Source organism: Poecilia mexicana, unplaced genomic scaffold (assembly GCF_051168715.1).
Source record: "Poecilia mexicana isolate PSO_F unplaced genomic scaffold, ASM5116871v1 scaffold_2, whole genome shotgun sequence".
NCBI classification, from domain to species: Eukaryota; Metazoa; Chordata; class Actinopteri; order Cyprinodontiformes; family Poeciliidae; genus Poecilia; species Poecilia mexicana.
In genome coordinates, this window is record NW_028263371.1 from 43,166,056 (window position 1) to 43,186,222 (window position 20,167).

The 20,167-nt window shown below is 37.2% G+C and overlaps 1 protein-coding gene across 1 annotated transcript; it reads right to left on the reverse strand.

Annotated features, from left to right (window-relative positions):
- Window positions 1–198: 198 nt before the first annotated feature.
- Window positions 199–15,314, reverse strand: ttc21b (tetratricopeptide repeat domain 21B). The gene is made up of 29 exons (XM_014976012.2): window positions 15,150–15,314; window positions 14,693–14,819; window positions 14,508–14,618; window positions 12,431–12,597; window positions 12,210–12,332; window positions 11,638–11,795; window positions 10,993–11,077; window positions 10,747–10,845; window positions 10,150–10,345; window positions 9,923–10,020; window positions 9,496–9,696; window positions 9,268–9,397; window positions 8,587–8,744; window positions 8,253–8,477; window positions 7,906–8,144; window positions 7,524–7,596; window positions 6,714–6,824; window positions 6,498–6,636; window positions 5,853–5,959; window positions 5,371–5,559; window positions 5,016–5,126; window positions 4,848–4,929; window positions 4,613–4,763; window positions 4,379–4,540; window positions 2,517–2,712; window positions 2,040–2,264; window positions 1,793–1,913; window positions 1,635–1,702; window positions 199–1,550 (listed from the first exon to the last, which is right to left on the reverse strand). Exons 1-29 carry the CDS (start codon window positions 15,171–15,173, stop codon window positions 1,473–1,475), a joined length of 3,954 nt encoding a protein of 1,317 aa, XP_014831498.2. The 5' UTR covers window positions 15,174–15,314; the 3' UTR covers window positions 199–1,472.
- Between the last annotated feature and the right edge of the window lie 4,853 nt (window positions 15,315–20,167).

Below are 20,167 nucleotides of genomic sequence, written 5' to 3' on the forward strand. Positions count from 1 at the left end.
TCATAAAATAAAAAAAGAATGTTGTAGCAAAAACTCCAACTATGTTTTAAAAGGATTCTTCTCACCCATACAACAATTAAAAGTTCAGCTTTCAATCACCATGGGTGCCTTCAGAAGGTTTTGTGAAGGATGGCCAGATGGGGGATCAATAGCCTTGGAGTGGCACATAAAAACTAAAACAAACAGCAACAAAAAACATAACAGATTATCAGTTTTATTTCGATATGAAAAAAACTTGAAAGTGAAAGAATATCCCCTTGGCAGAGTTTTTTTTTCTTTGGATTCCTTTTTTTTCTCCCTCCCACACATACATGTTTCAGTTCATCAAACCAATTTCAACATAATACAAAAAGCATACACAATGCAGTTTTGCAAGGATGATTATTTAGTAAAACACACAATCCTGACCTGCTATGAAAAAGTAATTTATCCATAAACCACCCTTACTTGCTACAACTGGTACCAAGAGTTTATAACGGGTAATGACCCTTACATCATAGTGGAGATTTTTTTTCTTTTTTTTTTTTTTTGCTGAATTTATTCTCAGCAACATTGTGGGTTTTTGAATATGGATTGCATACACAGCATGTCTATTAGGGTGTATGTCAATCTGACTAGATTACTTTTATGTGCTTAAGGAATACAGAGCTGGACTTGATGGTGTTTGATAGTTTCATTCTTGTCTCACAAATCCATGGATAGATTTCCCAAAAGTCTTGTGGGTACCGAAGATGTCTTTTTGGCAAATGTGAGATGGCTTTGTGCTTCTATTGCTCACTGGACATCCTTCCATGTTCCAACACAGCAATGATCAAAACAAAAACACAAGGCCAAGTCACCCTGTAGCTAGTAATAGTGTGGGTTCTGAAGTGGCCACCTCAGTCTTCTGACTCCAGCATCATTGAACTACAGTGAAATATCCATAAATTTATCAGAGAATAAAAAATAAGAGCACAACTGTAGGAAGATATATGTATGCCTGGTCCTTGCAAAGTGGTCGACCCAAATGCACAAAAAGCAGAATTAACTTTTTTAACTTTAGTAATGCATTTTACAGTGAAAATGTATGCTTTATTAACCAGATGTTCTGTCAGTTTACATTTGTTTATAGAACAAAAACACATCACTGGGTAGTACCTTTCACAAACACACTGCTAATACCTCTGGAAAGCAGAGGGTCAGTAAGGACTAGTAAAATGTAAATGTTTCTAAGATTTCCATTTCAATCTGCAAAAACATTTATATAGCCGTTTCATTGCTAGAAGCTTTCAGCTGTACATATTCCCCAAAGACTCTGCTCTGTTTTCTCTTTAAACTGTCAGAAACCAACTTTTCATTTGCTCAGAAAAATCTACAAAACCATGTGCTTAAGGGTCTGCTCAAAGGCATGAGAAAAATAACTACATTTTCATTTTAAAGCAATAAGCAACTCTCTTTCAATCTTTCTCAGGCACACACGCAAAAACACGCAACTATGATCTCAAGGCAGCACGAGCTTTGTCCAGGATTTCCTTCCGCATTTTTGGATAATCTGGATGAGCAGCGAGAACCTGTAGACAGAAATGGAGCTGCGTTAAAGCATGAAACCACATCAAACCACATGAACTGTGATCATTTGTTTTCAGATGCCTCACCTTATGACACACATCTATGGCCTCAACATACCTCTTTGCTTTCAAGTAGTTAAAAGCAAGCTTATATCCTAAATGAAACGCAGACGTTTGATGTTAGAAATGTAACTTTAACTTAACTCTTGTGAGTAGAACTTGACATCTGATTTGGCTTGACATACCAATAGCTGGATTTTTCTGATTTCCATATTTCCAAGCCATTTCATAGTTGAGAGCTGCATCGCGGAACGCCTGGTCTTTTTCCATAATGTAGCCCTGATACTCATACGCTTTGCAGCATGACTGGACAAACATACATTTTTAGATTAAAAGTTGTGTCAGACAAAAAAAAAAAAAAAAAAAGTCCATGTGTGTGGAGAATGCTGAACTAATGCCTTATTTAAAAAGTAACAATATGTTTAAACTCACCTTGTTATGATTGAGACATCTTTTTAGAAGGTCTGCAGCCATGTCATACTTCCCCGAGTGGATGTATATGTCTGCCAGGAGCAGCCAGCTCTTCTCAAACTCGTCAGCGTCAGCAATGTTCCAGTTCATCTTGGCTATTCGTTTGAGCTGGTTCCTGGCTCGAGGAGTTTGTTTCAGCATCATATATGCCGTTGCCATGGCCAACAAAGCTGGAACGTGGTCTTTCTGAATCCCACAATAGAAAGCAGGAGAGGCAGGATGAGTCCCTAATCAGTTTATAGCACAAAAATTAACTCTAAGCTGGTTAATAATAAGACACGGAAAAGCTAAGGTCAATTAAAAAAATATAACTAAATGTCACTCAACAATATGAGGAGATTGCCTGAAAAAAAAAACAAAAAAAAAACGCAAAGCTACTAGTGTGGGTATATTTACACAAGAAAGAATAATGTCGTGCACCATCTGGAGTTTACTTACCTCATTGTTTGCGATCTCTGTGAAAACACCGAGGGCTTTCTCTACATTGGCCTTCTGTTTAGTAGACAGCAAGCAGTAGTTCTCCAGGATGCGGAGCTGTACGTGTCCGCCTGGCGTCTGAGGCTTTATCTCCTTCAGAAGCTTCTCTGCTGTTCTCACAGCAAGCTGCTCAGACTCTTGCTTTTCTGTGGAGTTGCTGAGGAGACAAAATGGAATTGTAACAAAGTCTGTAATATTTGAAACTGAGACGCACACACACACCAAAGGCACTGTCAGGATCCTGAAAAACGGGAGGCTTATCCCAGACCAGACAGCCTTACATCTCCATATGATAATGACAATTTTAAAATAGTTTTACACTGAAACGACATCAGCATGTTTTACCATGAGGCCTCTTGCTTTGAGTAAAAATATTGCAGTGAAGGAATGGAAACAAAGAAAGACAATATAAAACCGATGAGGGAAAACTGATAAAAAAAAGAAAGAATTTAAAAACTTGTTTTATTTAAACTCAAGAAAAAAAAAATAGCAGTATGGTGAATATAGGACTAGACTTTGAGACATTCTAACACATTAATACCTTTTAATCTAAACTATTTCGCTGTATCCCGTTGTGCAGTTCAGTTTTAAAAGCACTCTTACACTTGGTAGTCAAGACATCTGGCTCTTGTGCCATTAGATAGGATGAAACTTCCCTTCCTTGGTCAGGAGATCTGGTGCCCTTTACTTCTTTGTGTCTCTTTGTTCTGTTTCTCCTGTGCTTCACAGTGGACGCATTTCTGGGTAGGGATGCTTGGTTCATTCAGGAGCAGAAGCTACCTGCCATTTGCTGTGCCTGGATGCTGAGTTCTGAGAGGTTTCAACCCTTCTCACAATAACTTCACACCTTCAGGTGATAAATTCACACATACCACAACCTAAGCACCCTTACAAATAATGAAAACAGCCCAAGGTCATGCAAATACAGGTTCCCTTTTCAGTAATTTCACCTGTCTACTGTGATGTCAGACTGAGTCTTGATACAGTTAGTTAATCGTATTGTTACTGTAGAGTAAAGCTGCCTTGGCACCTGGCTTCCCATGGTGTGCCTACAAGACTTCCATGTAACAAAAAAGATGTTTTTATTTTTTATTTTTAAATATTATGAAGTAAACATCTGAAACTTGATTTTTTTCTCACATTTTATATAAATTTAGACCCAGAATGTTTTGGTCTACTAATGCCTGCAGATGCTTCTCAGTAAATTACAATATTGTTTCAATAACTCAATTCAAAAAGCAAAACTCATATGCAGATTTGTTACCTCCGTGCTCGCTCGGTTGACCTTTATCCAGCCAATTTGTCAGTCACAAAAATAGCAACGAAAGAAACTGGCTGTTCACACAGTGCAATACTCAAGAATATTAATAAGAAACTGAGAGGAAGAAAAAACTGACAGAAAAGTCTGCTTAAGCAACAAAAATTGTGAAACAAACCCCACCGAAGGGTGCAAGTGAAATTCACATGAAACCGTATTAAGCACATGGGAGATATAGACGGAGAACCTTTGGAAAATTTTAAGATCAAGATGAGAGAAGCACAACAAGCCAGATGAGCTGAAGCCCAAAACTAAAGCAACAAGGAGGTTCCTGAAAACCAATAGGCACTAATGCAATAAATGATCAAAAGGAGCGCTGACCAAGTACTAATAGTGCAACTTATTAGTACTTGTTCTGAAAGATCTTTTGTGGGTTTCCATTAACTGTAAGCTACAGATATTCAAATGATCAGAAATAAAACCTTGAAATATATTTTCACTTTTTAAACTGAGCTACTAATTGTATCGACTTGTATTGCCATTACTCAGCTTGTGTGAAACTCACCCAATTTCACCATCTAAATTCTCAAACACTTCTCCTCCGATTGTGTCGTTGTCTGGGTTGAGCAGGATTTCAATCATGTTATATACAGCATTCTGACCCCAGTCGTTATCTTTCCGAGCCTTGTTGAAATGTAGCAGAGCGTCGATAGGTTCTCCTGTGTACCTATGCAAAAAGGCATGAAGTTTAGACCCAAAACGTGAAAGAACAAGATTGGCTAAAATTGACCAAACTTACCAAAGATAAAGCCCCTTGCAATAGTTGAAGCCTGGATCCAATTTAATTCTGGAACAATGTTTTTCTGCCTTATCGAGGAAACTGGGGATGTTCTCCAACTTGCCGGCTCTTCTCAACAAGTCAATAAGATGCGATAGAGTTGGGTAGTTGTCTGGGAAAAAAAAAACAACACCTGGCTTTCAGTTTGGGAAACGATCACTTATTGTTTATATTTGCCAAAGAGAAAAAGAGTTACCTGGTTTGTATGTCAGGAGTTGCTCAAAATTACTAAGCGCCCGATCATAATCCTGTTTTCTAAAATTAATGTCCGCCATCATCTAAGAATAAACATGCATTAGAAATTATTTATTTGATTTAGTTGAAAAAAAACAACTTCTAACATCTGTGATGGGGCAACACAAACCAGAGTCGCATCTTCGTTGAAATTGTCATTCTTCAAAATCTCGGCGCATTGGTGCTGGCATAAATCCACCTCGTCCAGAGTGAGGTACAGCCGTGCCAATTCCAGCATGACCTAAGTAAGAACAGGGCGCACATTCATCTGTTTAGATTTTGTGTCAAAGCATTCGGAATATGGCAACGCTGAGGAAGATGCATCAGATCGTCAGCATAAAGAAAAGCTTCAGCAATTGAAATCACAGATCATTTGAGAAACACATGTAACAAGACTTAAAAAAAAAAAAAAAAGCCAACGCTTGCTAAGCACAGCCCACAGCTGCAGTAAGTACACAGAACCGTTTTGATTCAGCTGCACTGACCTTGCGATCGGTCTCACAATACACAAGAGCTTCTTTGTAGAATTTGACCGCTCTCTCATAGCCCCTCTGACTTGTATAGTGTTTGGCGATCTCAGCACAGATCTCTGCAGCACGTTGCTTCTGCGCTGGGACAGCATCGGGCTGCTCCAGCTGCACGCGCTTCAGGACTTTGGCTTGTACATCTCGGGCCTATAAACAGCAAATAACTCAACATCACTGAGGGAAATAAAAAACAAAATAATAAAAAAAACAGCTAAAAATTAAGGTATTGTGAGAAAATTTATAAATGTCTGTTCTGAATATGTGTTGCAGTAATTTCGATTGAAAACAAGTTCAATTTAGATTGAACTGGATTCTATGTAATTTAACCTAGAGCAGACTTGTTTTTCTCATAAATATATGAATGTGTGTTATATAAATAATCTGAATTGAATGGAATTAAACAAAATCATTACATTTGTCATGCAAATGTAATCACTTACTTTCTGTAGTGAAAGTAAAGCTTCTTCATTTTTTTCCTCTTTAATTTGGACCTTAGCTAGCAGCACTAGATAATGACAGGTGTCTGAGAGAGCAGGCAGCTCATTCCCTGGAAGAAAAAACAACAAAAGAAGTCAGGAACACAACATCACAGTGTGTAAGTAAAGCGGCAATGTATGGATCAAATTGTTCAGCAGGGTATAAGCAACAAAATGTTTGCGCACTCGGAGCAGGGTGAATTTTGGAGCAAATCCTAGTGGTCTAGTCCAGTGTTTTCCAACCGTGGTCCTCAAGCACACTGCCCTGCATGCTTCAGGAGTTTTCCCGGATTTCGGCACACCTGATTCGAGTTGATGGGTGATTAGCAGGGTTTTGCTAAACTGGAGTCGTCTGAATCAGGTGTGTTAAAGCTGGGAAACACCTAAAACATGCAGGGAAGTTTGCCCTGAGTACCAACCAGGGTTGGGAAATATTGGGTGAAGTTTAAATTGAAGAAGATCCAGACACTCGGTTTGCTGCTGATAAACTAAACAGTTTTTAAAAATCTCTTAACTTTGCACAGCTTTCCAACCCAGTTTTGGCAAGTATCTTTTTTATGTTATCTACATACTTATGCAACGCCACAAATATTGGGATTTCTGAAGCACCTGGATCATGAGCCAAAGCTTCATTGAGAACTCTCTCACAGCGATCATGCTGCCTCATCTTCATCAGAAGCTCAGCCAAGTCGTAGCGTAGGAAGTTCTGTTGCTCGGTCTTTAGCGCTGCTTCATAATAAGTAATTGCCTGGAATGATTGCAACAACAATGCATCAGCACAACGTCATCTGTGTCTAAAACATGTGGGTGTATAACCTAATCTACCTTGACGTAGTTGTGAGTCTTGACCAGCGCTTTCCCAATTTTGCTTGCTAAAGCACCATCTTTGGGGTTTTTCTTCAGAGCTTGCTCATACACTTCAATGGCTTTCTCTGGCTGAAGATAAACACAGATGACTGTAAGTAGCATCATAGTTTACTGCCGGTAAACTACGACGCTTCGGTGTTTTTGTAAATATTATCGTTAGCTTGGGACAAGTAGTAAGAATGTAATGGACTGCATAATGCTTTAAGGAGCAATCTATTGGAAAGTTTGGCTAAAATTAGTTGCTGTTGGTGAAAAGGCAGAAAAACAAATCTACTTGACCCAAGATTGATCTTGTGTCACAACCAAAGAATGTGTAAACATTATAAGGCAAGGTTGACACCCATAAACCCATGAAGGTAATACATCCTATTCCCTGATTTGTCTGAAATCTGCTCCGTGGGAGTCTGTTACTTAGCTACAGGCCTGCTGCGTGTTTTTCCACTTTCAGCAGTTACTATTGATTCTTACTTTTCTTTGTTATACCACCTGAACTGAACAGTGAGGATATTTCGTTTTCTTGTTAACCAAGCTTCAGAAGTTTTCTGTACTTGTTATGCACACCAGCTGAAATAAGATACTGTTTAAGGATAAAAAAATAAAAAAACACTTTTAAACATATATATTTGTTACATGGTTAGCAAGCCAACAGAACTTAACAGCAGAGCAATAACTGGACTGTTGGGATGGATTTCAGAAACTTAAAGTTCACAAAATCCTTACAACGTCAGACAACATTAGATAATAAAATAAAACATGTATTTTACAAACCTCCTGAATGTTCATGTATGCATCACCGAGTAAGAGATATGTGTGAGGACTAGGAAGCTTCTCCACCATTTCTCTGTGGAAAATACCATATAATTCATGTCATTACGTTTACAACTCTCTGTATTGTGTGATTTACTAATACATTAGTAAGTCCAAGCAGTCAAAAACAAAAAAAAAAAAAAAAACATCATATGCTTTCTGCTACACAGAGAGCTCACATTTACTTAATTTAGCTTCAGCTATTCAGAAGCTAAAGTTGATTTATATTGTTTTACTATTTCAGATTTTACTGTTCAATTTCCCTTCAGATAATTTGATGTTAGTTTTCATTTCAGACAGATTTTTTTGTTGTTGTTATTGTTTGAATCAAAACGTAACTCACCTATAACAGCTTGTGTAAAGTCGTTTTTCTCTTCTGTGCTTCAAATATATATCTGCCATTTTCTCTTTGGCTGAAATGTAGTAGGGCTGCTCAGGTGTAATGTTTCTCAGCATACTCAGAGCCAGCTCTGTGTCACCGCGCAGCAGCGCCAGGTCCGCATTGGCGATAGTGACACGCAGCTCCTCTGGAGTCCCAGAAAACTCATTGATGGCATCCTGCATGACCTTTGCAGCTTCATGCTGCCACATGAAAAATAAGTTCATCTTCTAATAACTCTGTCCGTAAAGGTCAGAAATTGTGAAAATTAAAATGAAGTTGTGTCAAGGATAAGAACTCCGTTAGCATACCTGCTCTCCATTGAGCCACAGGGCCTCAGCTAGCTCCAAGAAGAGAGACACGTAGTCAGCAGAGTTCAGCTCGGTCTTTTTGTGCTTGGACTTGGATGAGGAACCAGCTCTACGGACGCCTGGGAGACTCATGGCCATCTGCAATGTCTGAATAGCCTCCCCAAGCTCCCCTGTTTTCTTCTTAGCCTGAGCTTTGATGAGGTGGTACAAAGGGTGATCTCGTATCTAGAATGCACAACAGATCATAAACCTTTTGGATAAAAACGATCTGTGTCAATAACATAATAAATGGAGTAGTTTTATTTGAAGAAAACTAGAGTACTCGTGTTTTTACCTCAAAATTATGGCTGAGGCAGAGTTCAAGAGACTGATTGCAAAGCATCATGTTGCCCTGTAACAGATGGATCTGGGCCAATAGCAGATGAGCATCTGCGTGAGAGGGGCACTGCTCCAGGCAGTGGTTAAGACTGCTCTGAGCCCCATCTATGTCACCTGGAAGGGTACAGAAAGAGTGTGATTTGAGACATTACAGACACAAAAATATATCAATAATTAAAACACAGAAGGATCTCAACATTATTTTTATTTTGTGAAAGCTTGATTTATTTCAGTTATTCAATGTAAAAAAAAACTGATATTGATTGAAAATATTGATTCATTAAATGCAGGATGATCCATTTCAAGAGTTTTTTTTTGTAGTTATATTTGTTTATTATACTTTATAACCAATGAAAGGCAAAAATATTTAAAAAAAAAATAAAATAAAACTGATTGCTCAGGGAGCGCTACATCCATGCATATTTTTCAAAAGTAGAGTGGAAGGAAAAACAAAGCAAAGCCTGCAAAAGACTGGCAGATAGAGGCGTGGACTGCAGCTAGACTCAGTGGAATCTTTAACAAAACACAGGATAGATTTTTATCAAGTACAAAATAAGATCAGCTAAAGACAAATCAACTTTTCAATGTGCTTCAAATTTACTGAGAAGCACATGTACATTTTATTTGTATTACTCACCAGACTGGTATCTGACTTTGGCAAGCAAGAAGACTGCATGAAGGAGACCTGGCACAATTTTGACCACCGTATCCAACAACGTGGCACAGTGCTGCAGCTGAGGAGCAGGAGGCTGGCCAGCAGCAGGAGGCTAAAACAACAAAGTGTTCCAAATTGGCTTGGAATATATTGAAGCCCCAAGACTTCTTTAATAACTTTATGGGCTGACAAAAAACACATCAATTTTACCTTTGAAGGACAAAGAGCAAGATACTCTTTGACAATCTCCAACAGGAAGTCTGGGTTCATCTTCTCCAGATACTCGACTCCTAGAGGCAGGCCCTGCAGCGACGAGAAGTGTGTGTCCACCGCGTCATTCAGGAGGTTGGTCACCTCTGCCTGGGGCTGAAGCTTTTTTCCTGCCAGCACAGCCTGTAGATACAAAAGCTCCTAACACAACAAAACATAATAATAAGAAAGAATTGGTTAAATAAATTTTGTAAAAGAAAAAAGAAAAATAGCAAATGTGAGTGAAGAGATCAATATGGGCTAATTAAAGGAATCTATTAACTACAACATGAGAACAAAGAACTATTTAGCTTAGTATATCATATTTGCTTCCGAACTACAAGTACTGGTTTTAGGATTCCCTCGTAAGAATACAATGAAGTATTACCCCAGATTTTCCAATAGACTGTTGAATCTCTGAGAGAAATTCCAGCTGCTGTTCTGCATCGTCAAGTAGTCCCTCGATTATCTGGCAGCGAGCTATACCTGGATAGTAAAAAAAAAACAACCACAAAACAATCTGAAAAAGTGAAGAACATTTGCTTTGCTTTATTTAGATCCAAAGTGTCATGGTTATTACGGAGAAAAAAAAAAAAAACATTTCAAAAACATTACCAGTCAAAGCTGAAACACTAGTTTTCTCCTTGTTTGTGATGGCGATCTTGTACCACTTCATGGCCTCTTTGATTCTGCCCTGAAGCACCATCTGGTAGCCCAACTCCGTGGCTAAGTCTGGGTCCCTCGATGCCATGGAATAAGCCCTGTCCACCATTCGGAATGTCTGCTCAATCACTTTCTCACTGCGTCCACACTGGACGGCAACAAAGACACAGCAAAGGTTTTTTTAAAAAGCCGCAATAGTAATGGAAAAATCCAATGAAAAGCTCAGAAAGAGTTTCAAGTTCAAGTCAAAAACCAGACGACGACATAACACATAGAAATAGTTCTTACATCATTGTAAATCCTACAACTCTTCTTTAAATAATTTTTAAATATTTAAAATGTATTTATTTAGCTGAGGCCTAATTAGATTCACACAGAAGAGATAGTCAAATTTGGAAAGTCAAACTATTCAAAATAATCTATGGGCCACATGTCATGACAAGAACTGAGATGGTAATACAACCTAGGCAAAGATTTAGAGGAAAAAACACATTTGCTTCTAAAATCTCAGCTTTGATATATAACAACAATATTAACATCAAATCTTACAACACGGGTGAAGGCGACAGACATTCTGAAGTAAAGCTCAGCGTTGTTTGGTTCCAGTATGTCTAAACCGTTGATGAGGTTGGAAAGTTGCTTTACTGCCTGTCGAGGTGGAAAAAAAACAAAAAACAAAAAAAACAAGATCCTATGAGATAATGAATGTTGCTATGGTTTTTGTCTAAGAACTAAATGAATCATGCTAAATCCCAACCATTTAGAAAGGTAAAGGTGAAAAGCTGCTGAATGTACCTCTGTAATATCTCCATCTCTACATAAAGAGTGCAGTGCCAGCATCCGTAGAGCCTCCAGGTTATTTTTATCTTTCTGTAAAAGCCTGAAACATGACCCAAGGTGGTGTTAATAAAAGACAATCACCAACGCATTTCTTGCATTGACAGTAATAGAATATTTGATACTCCTGCACTACTAGGTTAAACTGCCAGACAAACATCATTAAAACTGAAAGAAGCTGAGAAGGCAGCCCAATGTTAGAGTCTAAAGATTAGAGTGAGGGTACCATTAAAAAAAAAAAAAAAAAAAAAAAATATATATATATATATATATATATATATATATATATATATATATATATATATATATATATATATATATATATATATATATATATATATATATATATATATGTATTGTCTGGCTTTGGCAATGAACCAAAGAGGTTCAAACAATGAAAAACCTGAATCGACTTGTTAGAGTTTTTTTTTTTTTAAATAACTTTTCTCCTCATATCCCAAGTGCAGAATGCAAGTGTTTCAACCATTTCTGATTGCACCTGTAATATTAATCTACCTTTTGAAACCTTGAGATGCAGCCTCAATTGAGATGTACAAACTGTTGGTGTATTATTTAGAAAATATAATGATTCTTATGACTTACCTGTGAGCAGCGTCGATGGTTTGATCCCAGTCTTGAAGACTTAGCAGCAGTTTCATTTTCTTAATGAGAGCTGGAATGAACCCGGAGAAACTCACTATGACTTGGTTAACCATCTCTAGTGCTCCAGAGTAGTTCTGACGACATTCATAATACTGTGCCTATACGAAAAAGAAACATATATGAAAGGTTTAAATTAATATAACATGCACAGACTTATTATAAGACATTGTTTGAAGATTTTTAAATGGCTTATCACAGACAGACCAGAGTGTGAAACAATATGGCAGAATAATTCAAATGTCTTGCAGTCTGAAGAAACTACAAGATAGGCACAATATTCTGCTTGTCTGAAATACTTATAAATATATTCAACAATAATAACTATGCCAATAATTTGTAGAGTTAAACTATCTATACCTTCAGAACTACTACAAAGTGTACATAGCTGGAGTTCTCAAAATTCAACATGGTGTGCTAATTAAACATTTGAAACATATTGTAAAATGTGGAATGGTAATGCATTATAAGATCATAACATTTGCAGTTTGGAATAATCAGAAATAAATCATTACCTTTCCCATAAGGGCAAAAACATCTGCTCTTTCTTTCAGGCCCTCATCAAAGTATTTCCCAGCCTTCCTGATGTAGGTGTCTTTCCCTGACGTAACATCTATCCAGGCTTTTAGGATTATTCCCTTTAAAACAAAAAAAGAACACCACCAATGTCACAATCACCCCCATAAGATAAGTTTATTGATTCTGCGTAAATACACTGAAAATAATAAACTCTCGCCTCTCTTGAGCCATTGGAGAGCTTGATCATTCGCTCTGTGTACTCTCTTGCTTTGTCATTTCGGCCTAACAGCCAGAGAAACGTCCCAGCGTGGTAAAGACTCTTGGGCGGTGCACTTTTACGATCCTCCTTGACCTTGGCATCAAGTTCTTGAATAATGTCTCTGTCTGTGAATACAGAGAAACTACAAAAGCATCAACGCGATTGAACTTCTCAAAAGGTGGTCCTGAACAGAATGGATTGTTGAGGGAGGGACTGAACTCGTATGAACTTTGAACTTTTCGTTTTTGTATTCTGTGTTAGTTTCTTATTTTGATTAGATTAGTCTTGTTTCTGTTTTTCGTCCGCTTAGTCCTTTCTTAGTGGTTCTAGTTTATTTTTGTGTCTGTTACTTAATGTTAGATTTATTTCCTGGTCCCCTGTGTACTTGCCTTCGCCCTCTGTGTCACTGCCTCTCCCTCTTCTCAGTCTACCTTCCCCTCACACCTGCAACCTGTTAGCTCATCAACCTACGACCTTTGCCTAGCCTTCAATTTCCACAGTATTTAAGCACCTTATCCTTCGTCACTACTGGTTCCTCTAGTCACATCCCTGTTATCCTTGTATCTCCTTACCAGTTTCTTTCCAGTTGATTTTTGGTTTTTGCTCTGGTTCCCTGTTCTCCCATGGATTTTTGTAAGTGTTTGTTCTCATATTTTCATTAAAACCTTCATTCTCAACTCAATGCCTCTGTCTCTCTGCATTTGGGTCCTTTTGGAAACCACTAAACATGACAGTTTATTTGTGAAAAAATCTGAAAACTATAAATTATTTTATCATATGTTTAGGGCTGAAACGATTCCTCGAATGATTCGAGTACCTCGATTACTAAAATTCCTCGAGGAAAATTTACCTGCCTCGAAGCTTCGTTAATTTATGTTTTATTAGTTAGCGCACCGTGTTCCGGCCGGGACTTCATTTGCGTTGCGCGGAGTCTCACTTCCGCCTCTAAGTTGTTGACAAAAGCTAAGTCTCAGCGGCATAAAGTCCAATCTTCAAGATTGGCCCGTGGGGATTTTATTGATTGATGATAATGCCCGACTTTTTATCGTTTTTGGGGAACCAATAAGCATCCTTAAAATGACTGGGGGAATGCCTGGAGTACGGCAGCATATCTCCTCCGGGGCTGCTGGTTGAAAGCGAACGGCGGGAAGAGCGCTGAGGTGAGCGGATAGACTGAGCAGGGCGGGCGGCTGAGTAGCTGATGCTTACCGTGTAAATGTAGCTTTACCGACGAACCGCACAATACATTTCATATCCCGGTCTGAAGAAACGGGTGGCGGAGCGCATCGTACATGGCTGGTGGATGAGTTTCTGAGTGTGACCAGTGAAGGTGTCGTAAATATCCCGTATTGCTTCCCCCCGTGTTCGTCCCCCGGTCTAACGGTTCGTCAGTCCGCTGGTCTATTTCCTCCCCTCCATCTTACGTTCGTTCATTCGCCCTCTCCTCCCACTCCAGGCGGCATTTCCCGTATTTTCAAACCCAAAGCGTGACAGGTTAGGTGGCAAGGTGAGTTTAATTAATCTTTTAAACTCACTGAAGATGAATACATAAACTAAAAGCTGGATTGTAGACATTTTTTATAAGCATATTTATGATTCTGCCTCTTTGTTATTAAATTCAATATAATTTCAGATTTTTCTATAACTTTTCTTCTGGTTAACTTAGAAAGTGAGCTATTATTGTTACAGGTTAGTTTTCTAAACTACAAAAAGCAACTGTTAGGGATGCTCAAATATGAAAAATTGGACTGATATTGATATCTGATAGTAACACCGGTATTATGCCAGATTTACCAATATTTCATTTTATAATTTTTTTTATCCGATTACTCGATTAATCGTAAGAATAATCGATAGATTACTCGATTACTAAAATATTTGTTTACAACAGCCCTACATATGTTACAATTATGCCAGAAAAGTATATATTTTTGTTGATCTATCACTTAAAATGAGACTCAGGGGATGTTAATGTTTTTGCAAGATGTTGTGTATTTTTGATAGAATATGTTTACATTACAAAATTTTGTATGACCTGGGTTTGGCTTTTTCTTCTCAGCATAGACAAGAGCCATCAATGTGCAGAGAGATAGATCTCGATCATCTCTGATTGTGTCCAGTTCAGCCATGGCTTCCTGAATTTCACCTGATGAAACATAAAACAAACATTTGGCAAAGTCTCTCGTCCATTCATATTAGCATAATCCTTTAAAATCATACCTTGCATAAGACTTGCATATGCGTGAAAGAAAATGTAGATGGGGCTACTGTATTTCCTTTGAGCAGCTGAGACAGAACTGATCGCATGGTTGAAGTACTTTTCATAGCAGTAGTACTTGATCAAAGCCTGGAGCAAAACATTTCGAGAAAAAAGGAGAGCGAGTTAAAACAGTTTGAGGACCAGCCTGTCCAAAGAGTTTGATTTCCTAAAAAAAGGAAAATTAAAACTGCAAATATTATGCTACGACAAAAACGAGTTAAAGAGGGGCATTACTGTTAAATAACATTCGTCGTCATGGTATATTACCTTAATAGCTTGTTGAGGTGATCTTTCCCTTACAGACCACTACCTCTATGTTGTAAGAAATAGTTAATGGCTTCCCCATCGTACTGTTTTTGTTTCTTTAATCGTTTCTTTATGTAGCATCGAATGATATTATTAGCGAGCTTTGCTTACCAGGGTTGTGTCTTCTTCCTCCATCTTTAACGCTTTAGATGGAGTGCTGACTGGGGAAAGGAAAACACAATGTTTCACGCTAATAAAATTGCTTATAATGATACAGTTTTACTGTTGAAACCGTCTTGTTTTCGCCATCTTGCGCTTATTCCTTCAGCGTTGCCTGTAGCTAAGAAACGGTTTGTGTTGCGAGATTGAAAAGAAAACCCTCATTGTTGACTTCCAGGCTTGGGACGCCGCGTAAAGTGTCGTGACTTTGCATGGTTGGCTGATTGTAAAACAAACCATGATGCACACAGATATAAATTTTACGAAAATATTTATCTAAAAATCTTGTTATATTAACCTTGAACCATATTCAAGGCTTATAAGCAAGGATTACCGCTACTGTCTATGCCTGACAGACTAAACTAGGGGCTTACATGGTTCATATAGTATGTAAATCCTCCTTTCAACTTAATATAAGGGGAAACGTTTCAGTTAAAACCCAAAAAAATAGCACTTAAAAATAGCACTGGGTTTCCAACGTTTCAGTTTACATCCTCAGCTGTTAGGTTGGTGTCAAATCTATACGGGAAAAATACTTTTTTTGTAAGAGTCGACAAGTTTATATGAATGTTCTTTTAGGCAAAATTCTCTTTTTCTGTTCTCATCGATACTCAGTCTCTTGTTCTGATATATATTCTCTTAATTTTACAAAAAGCACCCATAAAAATAACAAAACATGAATTGGTTTCAGTGCAAAATCCCTCTATTATGAGTGGACATTTGCTTTCTCCAAATGAAATATTTTCGATTTGCAATGAAATCAAACAAGTGAAGTAAAAATGTTGGTTTAAATAATAATGTGTAATACAAACATTTGTGACAGATGTCATTCAGTGTCATTACATACCCCAAAATGGATTTATTTCTAAGAGATATAATTCCATTGTCAATAAAAATAATCCTGAAGCTACTAATATATCTAAAATTATAATTTATAAATATAATTGTGCTTTATATTGGCTGGCTACTTTGAGAATCAGGAAAATGATGCATTCTATCTTCGTCCTAATCTCACAAAAGTTCAGTTTGTCTGGAATATAGATAATTTAGAATTATACTTATAATTTTGTATTAGTAGGCTTTTTAAAAATAATTTTGAAACCTCGCCAATATACACTGCTCAAAAAAAAAATAAAGGGAACACTCAAATAACACGTCCTAGATCTGAATGAATGAAATATTCTCATTGAATACTTTGTTCTGTACAAAGTTGAATGTGCTGACAACAAAATCACACAAAAATCATCAATGGAAATCAAATTTATTAACCAATGGAGGCCTGGATTTGGAGCCACACACAAAATTAAAGTGAAATGTTCCCTTTATTTTTTTGAGCAGTATATTTCATGTCCCAGAGATCAAGGTAAGTACATTGTCAGGTCATTTATTTGTCCTTTAATCAAAAATAAACCCTCATAAAATAGCCTTGAAGGAAGTTATTTCATTTAAGCTATGTGCACATTTTTTGCTGTTAATCTTGACAAGAAGGCTCAGGACTGTTATTATTCCCTGACACTAACTTTGCTATGCACACTGGAAACATATTCCTGGAAACTAGAGGGCCAGTGTTATGTAACACCACAAACTAACTTCAGTTCGATGTCCATAGTGTTGAGTTTATCATGCAACTGTTCCAGCAGAGGCCCTTCCATGCTCTGTCAGATACTATTTAGCACTAACTCTGACACATAATCATTGTCCTCTGAAGATCAATCGGAGAGTAAATCAGGTTGTTATTGAGCTTCATGTGCAACAGCGGCCAATTACTGTGCCACATAAGTTTAGTCAGTGTTGGAGCTTATTTTGCTCCAACACTGCAGCTAAGAATCGCAGACAAACTTTGTTAAAATAGCACTGTATTTATAAACACCTGTTATTATGTTACACAAAATTGAAACAAAAAGCTTTGCCATATGCAGTGCACTCAAAATACAGCTTAAACATAGCAGACAACTAAGGTGTTGTACTTAGAAAACAGCAATACATATTGCATGAGTTGTTGCACTTTTAAAGAAAGCAGGGTAAAAACCTATTAGAAGAGGACAATGTAGTCATATCCTCTTGGGTATATTGTGCTAGCACTCTAATGGCTATATCCATTGTGGTGTGTACAGGCTGCTATTGATCACAGCATCATGCCTAATTATACAAGCAACTCAGTTGCTAATGAACTCTTATTTTACCTTTTCATTTGTGTTGCCAGAAACTAATATCCTGAAATATGATCAGTTTGGACTTAACTGAGAAGAGATGCTAGTTTGCCCAAGAGGTTTCTGTTTTTCTTGGACATTTGCAGTCTTCAGGTGTAAGAAGGATTTGTTTCCATTTGAAAAGTATGTCCCGCTTGCATTTCATTGTTTTTGAGATGTGGGAAAAACAGGAAATAAGATCACGTGAAAGAGATGTGTTCATGATTAGGAGACAGAGATAAAACATGTATTTACATATTATACATATATATTCCTGTGCATCTAGTCTGTGTGTGTGTTAGCACATTTAAAAGGTATAGAGATAACTCTCCTCTGTCAAGTGTAATAGGATTTTCTGCCCATCTATCTGGAGCAAACACAATTACAGAGCTGTTATGGGTAGCAATCTCAGGTTTCTCTTTGAAATGTTTTTTTTTTTTTTTTTTTTTTTTTTTTTACTACAGTCCCTTTGCATATCAGTGGCCACATAGAAGCCAAATACACATCTTTTGCCATAGACATGCCCGCATATTACTGCCAAGCATGCTAGACTCCTGGGGATGGGGATGGCAGACCAACATCCGACCTTCAACCCTAATGTAGTCTAACAAAGGAGTGTTCTGTCATGTTGCCTGGCAACCGGGGAGGAGAGTCTGCAGAATCATTCTTGATTTAACAGCCATTAAAATAGGCAATATGTAACAGCACTTGTTGCCATTAGCGAGCTGTGTGATCATTAAGATGCATCTTGTAACTGAGGGATGTTGAATTTCTTACATCACTGTGAAGATAAAATTAAGGGAAGCAGTCATTATACGAATAAGAGAGTTGAGATTCAACATGCTGCTTCCTCTGACACAATCGTTGTGAAGTGCATACTGGAAATCATACTGGACAGACATAAAAATGTCTGTCCACAAAACAACATCTGAGTACTGTTTGTGGGTGCGGTAAAAAACTGATAACCACGAGCGTCGTGATTTGACAAGATGACTGGAATAAAGAGCACTTTGCAATCAACCTCCGTTTACTGCCCACTGTGTTGTTGTACAACCACAGTTTGCAAAAGCAGTGATGGACAATAACAAATATTTAGACAGTTTTTAATAATTAATAACATGTTCCATCCACTTAAGATGCTAATAGCTTCCGGGTATTGTGACAGCCTCCTCAGAAAGTAGATCCTGGCCTCCTGCACCAAAGAGTGCACTCGCTGGAACTCACTTTAATTTCAGAAATGTGTGTCTTGACAAAAATTGGATCTAGTGTTTAGAAGCAATATCTGCATATTTTGTCATTCAAAAGCATTTGTTGATAATCAAGTTTTAAGTACTTTCCATTTCCCTGGAAATTCAAGACAGTAATGTACTGTAAGTTGATCCATTTACAGTTTGAGTGGTCATTAATATCTTGCAAATGAAAATGGATGCTGAAAAGATCAACATTTTACAGTTTTTGAGATCACTCTAATGTTGATTGTAGTTGCTTTACTGAAAGATTTCCATTTTCCATGTTATGACTGTAAAACCATTGAATCATTTCTGTGGCGTAGCTACAAGTTCCTGAAATTAAACAAACCCACATCCCCCATCAGCTTTATTACTTCTATCCCATGACTCCTTAATGTTAACAATTTGTATTTAGTGGGAATATTTGCAAGCTTTTCAGTTGAATTTTATACAACCTGATATAAACGAGAAATATATCAATATATGCCTTCATACCAATTGCATAGAGAAACTATGCTAGAAAAATTCAGTTACCCATCTTCATCATCAATTTAAAAAAATAAATAAATAAATAAGAGAAAATTAAGCACTGATAGTGTAAGATGCTATTTAAAAAGATAACATTTTCTGAAGAAGTAAGTTGAACGTTAATTTAAACTGCTATAACAGAGAGTTAATCTTCAGCGGGTGCTAGTAGTTTCACTCCTTTGCCATTTCATACTTGTGAAGTGTTGGTCAGGTGCAAAAAGTATCTGTGTGCCACAGGATGTCAATGCTTACTCAACCTGTGGATGTTTTATGAAATTATTTATGTGCTATAGGAAATGCATGTGGAAACTAATGTTTACACCCTTTACTAGTCTTTCACTTTGAGCCTTTCTATTGATTGTTTTTTTTTTTATCTTTAAAAGGGCAGTATTATGTATTTTCCAGGCATAGTGCCATCTCATAGCACAATCAAGTATCTATGTTACCTTCAATTATCATAAAATTGTTGTATATATCAAAATATGACTTTTATTGGATTAATGAAACTGCATCCTCCACAACAAGTCACCAAGGGTGTGAATCCTACTATGTTGCAGTTGAGATAATTACGATACTAAACAGCTTACTTTTGTAATAATACCAGTGAGGGATTTATAAGAAATAGTCATTTGTTCCTAAGCTTTGTAAATTAATTAATATGAACAGCTAAATAAGACAACATATGTATATATCTTTAACTTAATATATTTTCTAGAATATTGTAATATCTTTATCCCATGACCTGCATTAAAGAACAATTAGTGTTGTTTTTTGTGCAATGATGGCAACAAATAATCCAGAGTCACTGAACCCATTTAAGATGTATGTTTTTGGTTGGTGGTATTATATTGCAAATTCTACCAATTATTTCAGTAATTACCGTGGCTGCTTTTTATGATCTGTGGCCTTAAGTCTTTGCTTGTTGGATTTGAACCGATGATTTATCCCAGGACAAAATGAAAAACAGAACAGCGAACCTCCTCTTCCCCCCAAAAAGAAGTTTGCAGTTTTATACTAAGAGACA

Coding starts and splice junctions, on each gene's coding strand:
- ttc21b (XM_014976012.2), bottom strand. CDS start 15,173: ATGGAGGAAGAAGACACAACCCTG. Junction 7,597..7,905: donor CTTTACACAAGCTGTTATAG/GTGAGTTACGTT, acceptor TATTTTCCACAG/AGAAATGGTGGAGAAGCTTC. Junction 6,825..7,523: donor CATACATGAACATTCAGGAG/GTTTGTAAAATA, acceptor GTTTATCTTCAG/CCAGAGAAAGCCATTGAAGT.